This window comes from Thermobia domestica, chromosome 5 (genome assembly GCF_964235325.1).
Source record: "Thermobia domestica chromosome 5, izTheDome1.hap1.1, whole genome shotgun sequence".
Classification (NCBI taxonomy): Eukaryota; Metazoa; Arthropoda; class Insecta; order Zygentoma; family Lepismatidae; genus Thermobia; species Thermobia domestica.
Genome location: NC_137458.1, coordinates 41,739,833 through 41,754,911, shown reverse-complemented (window position 1 = coordinate 41,754,911; position 15,079 = coordinate 41,739,833). Strand labels below are relative to the sequence as shown.

Below are 15,079 nucleotides of genomic sequence, written 5' to 3'. Positions count from 1 at the left end.
TTGAAAAATGAAAACCATAGCATGTGGCACCTAATTTTAATAGTAAATTTTCCCCAAAAGCCAATGGTATGCTTATTTTTGTTCTATAGTTAACTAGTATGAATTTATGACTCTTCTAATGAGCATGAAACGTCCATTATTCGATCTTTCAAATTGGCAACACTCCTAATTTTCACCTCATGTTTTAAGATTCCAACTGGCACTTTGCAATTGTTGCCATGGTTCATGTTTTCTAAATTTATTACATTCTTTTAAGAGTTGCGATTTGTCAGTTCATGAATAGTGTTGGGATAAGCATCCAGCAATCTTTCTGAATTTTGAAGACTTGCCATGTAATTATTAATTTCCTAGTCAGTGTAATCATTTATTTTAACCCAGAGTACATGAGGAACCTATGGACCTATGTGACGTAAAGAAATACAAATAAAATTATTACAAATTGGTGTTACACGAACTCAAAATTGTCATGAAATGTGGCCTACATGTTGCGCAAACGATAAACAGTATTTTTTAAATAAATACAACTTTACAACTTTAAAGGAACAGCATCAATGATAGAAAATATCAAAGACATAACATGACTGTTCCCAACACACTGTTTGTACCATGAACAAAATATGAAAACAGGTAACTTGTTTATAAAGAGGTGTAACTTAATCGAGTTCCCGATCAATACCGATTATAAATCTTACAAACATGAACCATCGACAACAATCCTTAGAAAACGAATGACTTTTTTGTCTGACTAGCTAAAATATTGCCATGGAAAATAAATAAATATACAATAAACAAATAAATATAAAACAAAACAAAAGACCATTGATTTACACAAAAATCATATTTCGTTTTCTTTTTTGAAGTGAATTTTCATTTGATTTCTTGTCTCATCTATTCTCCATTACAAGCTACGTCTTCGGTATTACCTGAATGCAAAGTTGGAGTTCTTTCGTTGTGTGATGATTCATGTCAGTAAACGAGTTTTTGAAGGGCAGGTATAGAAAATAAATAATTACATTGCCTAGGAAATTAATAATTACATGGCAAGTCTTCAAAATTCAGAAAGATTGCTGGATGCTTATCCCAACACTATTCATGAACTGACAAATCGCAACTCTTAAAAAAGTGTAGTAAATTTAGAAAACATGAGCCATGGCAACAATTGCAGTGCCAGTTGGAATCTTGAAACATGCAGTGAAAATTAGGAGTGTTGCCAATTTGAAAGATCGAATAATGGACGTTTCATGCTCATTAGAAGAGTCATAAATTCATACTAGTTAACTATAGAACAAAAATAAGCATACCATTGGCTTTTGGGAAAAATTTACTATTAAAATTAGGTGCCACATGCTATGGTTTTCATTTTTCAAAACTTCACTTTAATTCAAAATGGCGGATTTCAAGATGGCTGCCGTCAATGATACCCTTATCGTATCACTTCCCTCTAGCCATAATATGTATTACCGAAACCTTTATCCACTTATTATCATTAATACGCGGGTTAGAAGCGGAGGTAAGGGACTTACGCACATAGTAAGTATAAACAATTAATATGCCTGTAACTTTTCCCCAAATGGGCACACCTTAAAACCATTGTCTTCCTGATTAAATTCTAACCCGAAATTATGTATCATATTACCCTATTCCCATTCAAAAAACTTGATCTTAATTCAAAATGGCGGATTTCAAGATGGCTGCCGTCAAGGTCATACGTACCGTACGACTTCTCCCTATGCCCTATACGTATCTACATGGTTGTTCTTTCATTAACACAAAGAGTAGTAAGGGACTTCTGCAGTAATCTCTATTAACCACATCACAACCTTTAAAAATTATTAAAAAATAGAAAACATGCACCATGGCAAAAATTTCTTTCATCACAAGTAATGAATACATGTCCTCTATCAGCAATAAAAATTTCATTGAAATCGGAGCCGGACAATTGGGTGATGTCCCTTGTAAGGTAGAAACATCATATAGTAATAATCAAAGTAAAACAACAAATAATTTAATAATACTTGTATATAAACTAATTTGATATTACCTAGGTATTATTATGATCTTATCATGAATTATAAATTATCTATAACTACTAACACTATTACGAACAATGTATTATTACAAAACAATTTAATTAATTAATAATATTAAGGGTAAAGGTGACTTGGATAAATGTTCCCCACCTGTATAAAACAATTTGCGAAAAGTTGAAAATATACTGGTGCAGATTCCCGAGAATGTTCGATGCAAGTTAACAATATTTATGTGATCACAATTGGATAATAGAATACAATAAATATGATTGGAAAGAATAACTTCTGAATGTATTAGTAAGATTATGATGATTCGATAAATAAAAGAGAAACATTGTGAATTTAGTTTCGTTTCCAACGTAGATGTGATTCTATTTAGTGCAGCGGTTCCCAATCTAGGGAGCGTGAAGAGTGGGCAAGAGAAGCCCAAGTTTCTGACAGAAATAAGCTGTGAAATTTTGAATAAACCACCACGACCGAGTTTTAACAAACTTCACAGACGTTATGTATTTGATATTTTATCATACCTATTCCTATTCAATATTTCTACGTCATTGAAAAATAAACAAATATAAATTGATGAGGGTATTATTATTATTATTATTATTATTATTATTATTATTATTATTATTATTATTATTATTATTACTGTAGATTATTTAAAAATCCAATGCTGTTTCTGAAATCACTGAACAGGTGAGACCAAAAGCGCCTATCACCAACGAACGGAAAAGCAGGAAACGAACGTGATCCGTGAAGTAAGCAAGGTTTACAAAGAGAGCGCCAATTGAACAAGTTTGAAATACTCACTTACGACCGTGTGCACCAACGAAGTTCAACTGTTGAACGAGGATCATAGCCAAGTTCAGTGAAAATGTCTGTAGCACCAACAACGTTCAAGGTTATGTCTCGGTCAAATGGTGGATGAACTTGGTTTTAGCTTGAACGGCCGAATTTGAGGGTTTAAACTTCGTTGATCCAAGTCAGTCTGTTTACATTCAATAATGTCTTTGTATTTTCCACTAATGAAATTACGATTCTCGTGATCGGAGAAATTTTCTGCTCGTGATTTCATTATTTTCTCCTTGATATAATGTATATCAATAAAATGAAATAAATGTTCTGAAGTTTTAAGAATACAGTTCTTTTTAATTTTCAGGTAAAGTCTGTTAACTAGCAAAAAGAAATAAGGAGGATATATAGCTAGAAAACCTGCGAGGCTGTAGCTTTACAATAGAGAACCCACTAGAAATAAACTACTATGCGTGTTTTTTTTTTTTTTTTTTTTTTTTTGTTTGTTTTTTTTTAATACAAAATCAGCTCAGCATTTTCGACAATGTATTTTCTAAACAATTTTCCAGTAAAGATTAACGTTAGGAGAGCATACAAGTTATGTCTATAAATACGTATTTTCTTGTCAAATTTCCATGCAAACAGCGTAAAACTTATCCAGTTATTCCTCGTAAAACTCATTATCCAGTTATTCCTAGAGTGTCATCAACCAATTGCGTACAATTGTATAAGACACATAGAAACTTAGCTACTATAGTGAAAGCCACACGTCTCAAAACCACGTACCAAACTTCGCAAGCTACTCATTACAAGCTATTTTTGAACCTATTACGGTTTACGCCAAGGTGAAGCTGCTGAGCTATATTCGAGGTGCGTCCGTAGTGAACAGGCAAATTTGCGATGGTAGGTATACGTGTAACCAAATTAATGGTTCTCTTCAGCAGGCAGTACTACCAAATAGAAAATTTATAGGTAAAAAACGACGTGAAATATTTTTCATGAAGGAATGAAAGTGCGAATATAAGTAATTACCATCTATCACAGCATATTGAAGTTAATTATTAGTGATAAAGAAATTATAGTATGTGTAAATGTGCTCTTCCACTGTCCTCGTTTATGTGTATACCCCGTCGCTGACGCGCCTGCTCCCTATGGACGCAAACGCTCGGGCCTCCCTCCTGCGCTCCTACTCTAACTACGTTAGATAGCATTCGTGCTTTTTAGTGGCCACCTAGCATAACTTGGTTTTCGTTTTATACACAGTAGTTTTTATGCTATACGTCCACACTTTATTTATACGTTACTGGGCCATCCTAAAATGATGGAGCTCTTCATTTAGTGCATGCTCTGGTAAAAGAAAGCTCTAATCTAACCTGAAAATGTAAAAAAAAGCGTCAAAATTCGGTAGAACCATCTGCTGAAGTGATGAGCAAATTAGTACAAAAAAATACGTACCAATCTGTAGTAGGTGATCACTACAAGCTAGTTTTGCATTATAATTGCATAATTATGGACAATACATTTTAACGCTGTTTCTATTATCACACATTACTTACATGTGTAACGAATGCATTTTGAGAAATTGCACCGCAAAACAGTAGGGTGATATTTTAAACAGTGGTCTTTTCTTGTGCACACACCACCATCGCTAATGTGCCAGCTTTCGCAGACAAAATCACGAGCGATCCCTCAAATTGTGCCCTGCTTCGAATCGGAATAGATACAAACTTCGATTGTTTTGGGCATTTAGCACAGACTCGTGCGTGGTTTTTGCACTTATTGTATTTACAACATATAAGTTTGATAACATATTATGTGTGCGTAGCTGGTGGACAGGTGAGAAACTAAAAATGCAGAAGTCGTTAGATCATAAGTGGAAAGAATAAATGGTAGCGCTCCTCAATTGTACCTACGCTAACTAGGAATTGTAGGCAAACACCAACAGGGAAACGGATGTAAAAGGCATTAGAATAACATTTTCACGATGAAATATGAATAACTGTTGAAACAGTTTTCCCCATCAGTGGATTCCAGAAGTTTTTTCTTTTATTATTTTTTATTTTCTAGTGGTGGCGAATTTTAATATACTGGGGATGGAATGTATTAGTAACGAAAATACTAGGAATCCAGATTCAGGATGATAGGATATATGGTCGATATCGAGATGATAGGATATCGAGAACATCGTGCAGTTTTACTCTACGTATCCATAGTATAAGTAGTAGTAATAGTAGGAACGGGTTAGAAGCCCCGCAGGGGTTGGTTACTTTCTGTTCTGGACATAAAATGAGCAAATTAAAGACTTGCCCATATTTTTCTATACATTTTACAATCTGTGTATCCGTATAGTAAAACTGCACCGAGAACAAAACCTAACAAACCCCTGCGGGACTTCTACCCCTTTCCTACTACTACTAGTACTACTACTTATAGTTTGGATCCATATAGTGAAACTACACGCTACAATCTAATCTAAAATCTACTGCCAATATTGCAACACCAAGTATTACTCGCTTATTTCATTACAGGTATAATTTAGTAGTTCATTCTTTGATGTTATGTTCACTCGAGATGCACACAATCTCGAGAGTCGAAAACCCCGGCACGCGGTATGCTTTCTTCATTTGTCACTTTGTTAAATGAAGGTTAGAGACAAAAGACGACAACCAATCAGAGTCGATTTTACAAATTGACCAAAGTTTACTTAAACGAGGTTTACTGAACTTCGATTTTCAATGGTGCAAAGAAAGTCCTAGAACCACCTTTAAACTTGAAAGTTTACTGTTGAACGCGTTTAAGTGAACGCTCGTTTAAACTTCGTTGGTGTACACGGAAATTAGTGGATCACTGATTGCTAGGGCAACCCAAAAGCATAAAAAGCATTAAAAGCATAATAGCAATTTAGACATATGGTTGGTATCTTGAACATGGTTGTGGTTGTCTAAGGGTCCAGAAGAAACTAATTTTTTAACGCATAATAAACCATAATTTTAGAAAATAAAGCATAAAACATAATTTAAAATATATAGAATAATTCTTGGAAAATTCAATTTAACTACAAGTTTAACATACTGCATTAATATTTTTAAAAAAAACAATATTTATAATGCACCAATAAAAAGCTTATTTTTATTTCTGTAAACTTTTCGGTGTAACCCTTTGATTTGGAGAAGAGAAAAAAGGAAAAGAAGAAAACTCCGCCAACAATAAATAGTACACAAGAACTCTACACTATATTGTTATGTGTACCTCTTGAACTTGAGCACTTTCTGTACTTTTTGGTGGCATCTTTTACTTTTACTTTCTGCATATATTCACCTCTAAGGCGCAAACAAGTGATAGAAAAAACTGACTCGAGTACAGCATATCTCTTTACAGTCGTTAAGTAGAAAGTTCATTAAATATGAAAGAAATTGCTTGTATAAACTATAATAAATAGTCAAGATATTTAGAATATTTAATGTATAGTAAATATTGTACATTATACACGATTAATGTGAAACAATGATTGAAATTAACATCATCATCATCATAGGTATTCTGCCTTTATTGGCAGGTCACTTGCCGCAGCTGAGAAACTTCCATGCTCCACGGTTCTCCGCTAACCTCTTCGTCTTCGCGTATGATCTTTCTGTTTTAATATCATCCATTAATTGTAGTCTCCTTCGCCCCCTCCCTCTCTTTCCCTGCACCATACCCTCTAGGACGGGAAGCCTTATTTGCACACCTCCTGGTGTATGTATCGAAATCGAAAAGAATCGATCTTCGTCGACACTGAAATTTCCGATGTTGCCAAGTGTACTGTTAATACCATCGCAACCACGTAAACTTGAATTATGGAGAAGGACCTTCAAGTACCGATACCTCCTTACTTAGAAGGTATAGAAGATATTAAACACTGCAAGAACTTTTACACATATGAAATGTCAACTTCAACTTCACAGCTTGAGAGTGAAGTTCGAGTGAGTTCGAATTCCATTTCTTATTGTGAGCGTGAGGTCGAGTGATCTTGAGTTCAGGTGAGTTTGAATGAACGTGAGGTCGAATTCCATTCCTACCGTGAGCGTGAGGTTGAGTGAGGTCGAGGAAAAATGAACACCTCGGTCACATTGAAGAGTCAGTTCATTTATATAGAAAAGAATATTTAAAATAATGACTTATTCTCGAATTTTATTATACAGTAGTTTGGTGTTACAATGCGTATAACTAGTTAAATGTTATTTGGAGAAAACGGTTACTGGTTAAAAACAAGCAGCTCTAGCGTTGTTAAAGAATATTAACGAATTTAAGTTCGCTTAAATAAACCTTCTATTTTATTGTGATGTACACAACCTGTAATTCATCACGTATTATTTTATGAATGAAGAAAAAAAACTATTCATCAGTACCTGTACCTAGGTACAGAAAATGAGTACCTAACCCAACACTGCGTAATGGTGACTCGTAAATGCAATGTAAGTAACTAACAAAATTCATTATCACTCTAAATATCAACTATTGACACTTAGAATTAAGATTTCACAATGCAAGGGTTTGCTTGCTGCTTTTTGACCGAAGCAAAGAGGAGGTCCAGATCAGACTTACTCGGCATGTGTGTCGTCTGTCGGTATGTCTCACGATAACTTTCGAACGCCTTAACCGTTTCAAATGGAACTTTCACAGATTGTTTATTGGTTCAAAGTACAGGTCAGGTTCGTTGGGCAATAAAATCGAACAAGAGGGAGGGGATGAAACCCTCCTCTAAAGGGGCAAAAATGTAGAAAAAAACGAGATAATTTCAATTAAAAGCTAATTATATTGAGTTTTTTCTCCTGTAAGAGCTTTCTACTTGTGTAAACGTACTTCGGGGATTGTGAGCTATTGGTTGTGACAAATCGGACAAAAACGTCGCCAGACGATTAAAAAAAATGAACTCGGCTTAACGTAACGTATTTCTATAGAGCTTTAATTTTCACCACAAGATGGCCCTTTTATATAGATCTGTTTTGAATGGACGTGTTGAGATAAGCATAGAGGGTCTACGCTCTACATTTCTTTACTTGAATAGATGGCGAGTTATACATGTACTGCAAACTATACACGGTATAGGTACCGGCTTTATGAGAAAATGCTCGAATCAAAGTAAGATCTTTGTTGTAGTCTGATTTATAGGTTTTGAAGTGGGTTTTATTGTTTTTTTGTTTTTGTTTTGTTTTACCCGAAATAAAATACGTTTTCGGAGGAAAACTTCACCAACCCTATTTCTGAAACTAACACATCTATTTTACTGAGGCCAGTTATACATATGGTGGATCAAATAAGCCAACGCTTCCCGGAAAGAATGTTTGAAACAAAATAGTGTTTATTAATATCCAACAAACGGCGGAATAGTTTAGAATGGGAACTGATCTATCTAAAGCAACAGGGAGGGTAACAAATCGAAACCCCAGAATAACACTATCGTAACTCGAAATATACCTCGTTACAAACCAACCAAACAGACGGTTTGTTTGTGATAGTTTCCGTCCTTCTTAGAATTAGGCTATAAGTTTAAGCGTAATTCTTTGAAAACCGAGGAAGCATTCAGTATTCTTATCAAAAACTTTTTTTTGATTAAGCTGTAACCTGGGCCATTTCGAGTTACGACAGTATTATTCCAGGGGCGCGATTTGTTTAATTGCGTGATTTCAATCATTTATATGCTAAGACTCACACACTTTGCTTGTGAATTGTAGTAAAAAAGAATTTAATTTGTGCTGCATGTACCTTGAATGCACTTCATAGAGATCTCGATATAGGTATAATTTAAAAGACATTATGAAACGGAAAACCTAGCGTCAGTCTCCATTACAGCTTGTGTTTCAGAGAGCGAGATTGAAGTCTGCTGTTACGTAGAATAAAATCGATACATTTTTAAACCTTTCTAGTATTACTACCTCCAGCAATGTAAAATAATACGAGATTATATTTTCTTCCACTTTTAAATACAGTTTCGTAATCTTGGTAACTATATAAATATATTTCAATTTCCGCACGTATGCTTTCAGTACAGTGGCGTTTGGACAAGTGAACAGAACCGTGCGTGGCACGTTAGGAATTTAGTTAATTCTTTAAAAAAAGACAAAATCTAGAAATATCATTCCTCGTATCATAAGTGTTTTTAATTTACTATTTCTGAAGGAAATTGGTTTAAGTTTACCTAACCCGAAGTCAATATCTTGACAATGTTTTACTTAAAGTAAAATTTGTAAATTTTTTGTTTGAGCATTGCCCTTAAATACAAGGGGAAGTTTAATGTGAGATTCCGGTTATAGACCCTACAATCGCTTATTATGGCAAGGGTGTATATGACTGATCCAACACCGACATTGGTAAAGGTATCGCAGTAGTAAGCCGAAACTAGTCAAAAGTTAAAAAAAAAAAAAGAACGCCGTAGTTAAATGTTTTTTTACATGCCTACAAGAACATCCGTGAAAAATAGTGGCCTTTACTAAAAAATCACTTGATTGTTTAATATCATATCTTTTATTGTCCAATTCTGGGCTAACCTATTGACTAGCCAGAGGTAACTGAATGAGTGTAAAACGGTACCGGAGCAGACGGAATTTGTTTTTCTTAAGTATATGCGTCTACTACTTCGAAAGAAAATAACCTAACTTTACGTACGTAACCTAAGTCAGTATTTTCCTGATTCACATCTGCGGAACCTTTGCCCCGATGTTAACTTAGGATTGGTATTTTGTTCAATTTTTGGCACTTGTAATAAAATTTTCAATGTTCCGGGTATGGTGGATCAGTTATCTACATCCTAGTTATAAAAAAGAACGTTTATACGAACAGGGTATTCTGTCTCACTTAAGACGGATTTATGAAGTATAGACTTGGTAATTTTCTAAATAGTACAGTCTTGGACAAAAAAGGGACAACCGCAATTTTTGATCCATGCCCACCAAGAACAAGGAAATCTAAGAAGGAATATAAATGTCAATGACTCAATACTCCACACAAAATTCTAATAATCCCGGGGAGAATAAGAGCGGGTGTCCCCCTTTTTGTCCAACACTGTATAACCCCTTTAGTACATTTTACTCTTGTAATTTTAAATTGGTGTAAAAGTGCTTTTTAATAATAATAATATAAATATGTAATAATAATGGCGCTTGTCTCGTAATGTCTTCAATAAATTAACATATGGGATAATGCTAAAGTGCATTAAAGAAACTTCTCAACCTCAAGACATAAATGGCATGCTATGAGATTGTTTACTACAATTCACATCAAAATTTGTAGATCCTTTTCCAATTAAAATGATTGAAATCACTTACCAAGCACCTTTTGAAATATAGTATTTTAACTGCCATGGCCCAAGCATCTTCTCGGTTATTTCGGGGAAATTAATTATTTCGTTTTGTATATTGGAAAATGCTTCTCTCATTAAGTAAAAAGATCACTCACTGAAAATGGGCTTAGCTGTGGTTGCGATGATATTAACAGTACACTTGGCAACATCGCAAATTTCAGTGTCGACGAAGATCGGTTCTTTTCGATTTCGATACATACACCAGGCGGTGTGCAAATAAGGCTTCCCCCTCTAGGACGTCCCTCATGATACAATCTCTTCTTAGGCAATGTCCCAACCAGTTTATCTTCCTCTTCCTAATAATATCTAAAAGTGTTCTTTTCTCACCCACCATTTCTAACACTCTCATATTCGTTTTCCGCTCGAACCAACTAATTCTTTCCATTCTTCTCCACGCCCACATTTCGAAGGCTTCCAGTCGATTTTCGTCACCTTTACGTAATGTCCACGTTTCCGCCCCATACAGTACAACACTCCACACGAAGCATTTTATGAGTCTTTCTCTCAACTCTTTGTTCAAGGTCCCATAAAACAGACTTTTCTTTCTTTTAAAGGCTTCTTTCGCCATTCCTATCCTTCCTTTTATTCCACGTTCGCATTTCATGTCATTACTAAGAATACTACCCAGGTATCGAAAACTATTCACTTGTTCTATTTTCTCCCCTCCTACTTTTATATTTGACACAGACCCCTTCGTTCCAATCACCATGGCTTTTGTCTTTCTAACATTTATTTTCATCCCATATTCTTTAAAGCCCTTTCTCATTTTTTCTAACATTTTATTGATTTTCTTTTCAGATTCTGCAACAAGCGCCATATTGTCTGGAAATCTTATGCCTCTAATCATTCTACCTCCTACCGAAATACCATCATCATCATGTAGGCTCTTTTTCACTATCTCTTCTAGATAGACATTAAATAGTGTTGGCGAGAGGCAGCATCCTTGTCGAACTCCCCTTCCAATTGCACTCTCTTCCGTCAGTTCTTCCCCTATCCTAACACTTACTTGTTGGTTCATGTATAAGTTTCTTATGAGTCTTCTATCTTTCCATTCCAACCCTATCTTTGTTTGAAATTAACAATAAAGCATAATTTGAAAAAAAAAATAAAACTTAATTAAGCAAACAATAAAGCATAATGTGGGTTGCTCTACTGATTACTATTCATAATACACTGTTAAAAACTTTCTTAAATCTGAGAAACCATTACCTATCTATGCACCGAGAATATCTTTTCTTAGGAGCAAGAGTTTGAAACTGTCATTAATGAGAAATGAAGAAAAGTAGATGAGGTTGTATAAAGCGAAACGAGAAAATATATTGTTACTTTCCTTATGAATGAGAATTGCCACATCTCATTTCTAAGAAAATATTGTCTCGGTGCACAGATGAGAAACGGTTTCTCAAATTTAAGAAATTATTTTTAACAGTATACATAGATCTACAGTATAATTTAGATGATGTGTCGTGGAAGTGAACTTGTAAGACTCCTAAGTAATACTGTATGAGTGCAGGTTGACTTTGTGTGTGTGTGCAAGAGTAACAAGATTTCTCAAAATGGCATTATTTTTCGTAAATACCCAAGCTTTTTTCGTTAATTGGCGCTATCAATTCACAAGGTACTCATGTCTATTTCTGGATATTTTGTGTCTGACCAAAGGATATATTATCTAATAAATAATAGCATTACAATTTCGGCAAAGTGTCTATGTCTTCAAGTGTACAATTTCTGACACTACAACTAATATATTTCTTAAAATGAAAGGAGGTCATATTTAGGAAACAATAAGATCCGTCCTTTAATTTTTAACAATTTTGAATCGATTACATATCACTTGAGAGTTAAACTATTAATTGGGAGACCTGTGTTATTTTCATGAACAACTTTCACTTTTGAGAAACTTAAACTTTTAATTGGCTATCTCCTATTCAGTACACCTGAGTTACATCTTCTTTCTTCTCTGCTTTATCCAATATCTTCCTCCATACATGATGTATATTTAGTCCGCTATTTCAATTCATAAGTTTCTCACTTTTTCTTCCTTTCTCATCCATTCTGCATCTTTCAATTTTCTTACAATGCTTTTTCTCTCTCTTTATAGCTCATCTACACTTTCCCAGTCTATCTCATGTTCTGTCTTCTTCACATGTTTATATATTGCGTTACTATGTCTCTTCAATCTAACGTCATCCCTGTACTGTTTAATCCTTTCTTCTAACCTCTTTCCTCTTTCTCCTATATAACACATAGCACAATCTTTGCATTTAATTCTATATACAACTCCTTCATCGCTTAGTTTCATTTCTGGAACCTTTCTTTTCTTCTTTCTCAATACATCTAACATTTTCAACTCCCTTTTCTGTATTTTCTTACTCCATATTTTTCCAATAAGTTCTTCAGGTCTTCCGTTTTTCACCTATTCTCTCTATTCCAAATCATCTTTTCTTCTTCGGTAACTTCTCTCACTTTATTCTGCCTTCTTCCCTCTTCTTTCTTGTACCCTTCTTCAATCTAGCTTCACTATATCCATCACAGGGACGACGTTAGATTGAAGAGGGACAGTAATGCAATATATAAACATGTAAAGAAGACGGAACATGAAATAGACTTGTAAGGTGTAGAGGATCTAGAAAGAGAGACAAATAGCATTTTAAAAACATGGAAAGAAGCAAAATGGATAAGAAAGGAAGAAAGCGAGGAACTTATGAACTGGAATATTGGTCTAAATATATATGACGTATGAAGGGAGATATTGGATAAAGCAGAAAAGAAAGAAGAGGTAACACAGGTGTATTGAATAGGAGATAGCTAATTAAAAGTTTAAGGTTCACAAAAGTGAAAGTTGTTAATGAAAATAATACAGGTGTGCCAATTAAAAGTTTAGCTCTCAAATGAAAGTTGTGTCATTAAAAGTGTTTAAAATGAAAGGACGCATCTAATTGGTTCCTAGATATGACGTCCTCTCATTTTCTGAGATATATAAGCTATAGTCTTAGAAATTGTATTTCATAATGTCTGATGAAGGCAAAGATACTTTGCTGAGACTGTAACGCTATTATTTATTATATAATAGAATATTTTGATCAGAATTTGTCTTTTATTATATACAAGAAGTTCCAAAGCTTGAATGAGTGTTTTTCGAATGTTTTGTATATATTTCATATTTAAGATCTCTATCTGAAGCTCCTTTCAGTGCTTAAAACATAAAGGTCCAGGTACTGTAAGTAACGTAGAACAATTTTGTTAACTTTTTCATGTATTTAATCGTACTCTACATACTTTACCTCTTTTCACACAACTATGGTAATTGAATTTGGTTTCCTTTTACTGTGAATGGCTCAATTCTACTAAATTGGAATTGGATTTTCATAATTTATATCAAATGATTCTATTAAAGTGCTTTATGTGCATGTGCATGTACGAAATTTGATCAATAGAACGCTTTTGATGTAGTAAACGTAAGTTTATTATTGTTGTTAATTTAAAAAATTGGTCGAGTGCATTAGTGTTGATAAAACTCTTACTAGAAATATGCATCCAACCACAAACGATCCTGCCTTCAGGGAACATCCACAACAGCTTTGTCTCAACTTCCATACCATGATTGCTGCGTCAATGGCTACAACACAATCCTTGAAGCAAACAATTAAAATTAAGTAAGTAAAACTCACAGACTTACGGACATTGAAATAGTGTAATCAATTATATAATTGATATCATTATTAAAGTGCAATGACGAATAAACATTAAAATGATTAATCAATGCTGATGGAATTACGCAAAGAAATCATGCTTTAACTAAGTCAAACTAGTATCATCTGTAAGGTGTATATGAAGTGTATGACGTCTTGGTGGTTGATATTTTCAATGTAAGTACAGAAATCTTTAATGACATTTATTACCAGTAAATACAAAATAAATTTATCTGTAGCAAGCAACTTAAGTGTCTAAACCAAAATTAAGAATCTATTGGTAAATTTAAACTTACATATAACTTCACAGTATACTTTAAAAATAAGATAATCTGAGGTTTGATTTCGGTGTAAGCTCAAATAAGAAACAAAGTTTTCAACTTACAATATATACTGAAAAAAAAACAAGCTATTAGTCGACTAATAATTTGAGAATCCGTCGCTATTTCAATATCCACAGAAATTAAGCTGTTCCCACTCATAACACTGTTCTACGTTGGGTTAAAAGTAATGTACAAAGTATCAAACGGCATGTATCCCGAAAGTGTGGAAAGATTCAGACAAACCGTGCTGTGCAGCCCGCGTCTATCCACTTAGAGGTATGCGTCTGAATTTGGCCTCAGCACTCGTTTAAACAGGTGTATTTTTAATTTAGACCTCTATTTCCACCCATATAAATTGACCGTTATTGACCGTTTTACCAACAGTTGAAGCCTGGAGATTACGTATAGTGACGACTGAGAGAGCAAAATGACTACTTCCATTTGCTCATGAGTAATGAAACTCATTTTCACGTCAATCGCATTGTGAATCAACAGAACTACCGTAATTGGGCTTCTGAAAATCCAAGAATTATACGAAACACCGCTACACAGCCCTAAAGTAACGATTTAGTGTGCTATAGATAAAACTGCTGTTACAAGTCCTTACTTTTTCGACAATTATAAAGGAAATGCTGTTACCCCGAATTCGGAGCGCTATATTGAGATTATCAACAACTTCTTCTTGTCTGAATTACGACTAAAATTTATTCCCATTTTCCGTGTATGTGTTCAACGGTATCAAGCGACACCCACACAGCTAGAGCATCAATGACCGTACATTTCCCTCTCTTCACTGGTCGCCTTATTTAAAGATTTGGGGACATTCATTGGCCTCATTAGTTCTCTGGCCTGCCCAAGTGTGATTATTTCGTTTGGGTTATACAAGCATAGGCCCCTTACATT

At 34.4% G+C, this 15,079-nt stretch overlaps 1 protein-coding gene across 1 annotated transcript in view; it reads right to left on the bottom strand.

The window, feature by feature from the left end:
- LOC145684638 (uncharacterized) overlaps positions 1-15,079 on the bottom strand; it is a 70,994-nt gene that overhangs the window by 42,529 nt on the left and 13,386 nt on the right. Inside the window, exon 2 of the mRNA XM_081757028.1 lies at positions 13,686-13,793. Coding sequence (XP_081613154.1) covers positions 13,686-13,763 — 78 coding nt within the window. The 5' untranslated portion in view covers positions 13,764-13,793. The remainder of the gene's footprint in view (positions 1-13,685; positions 13,794-15,079) is intronic.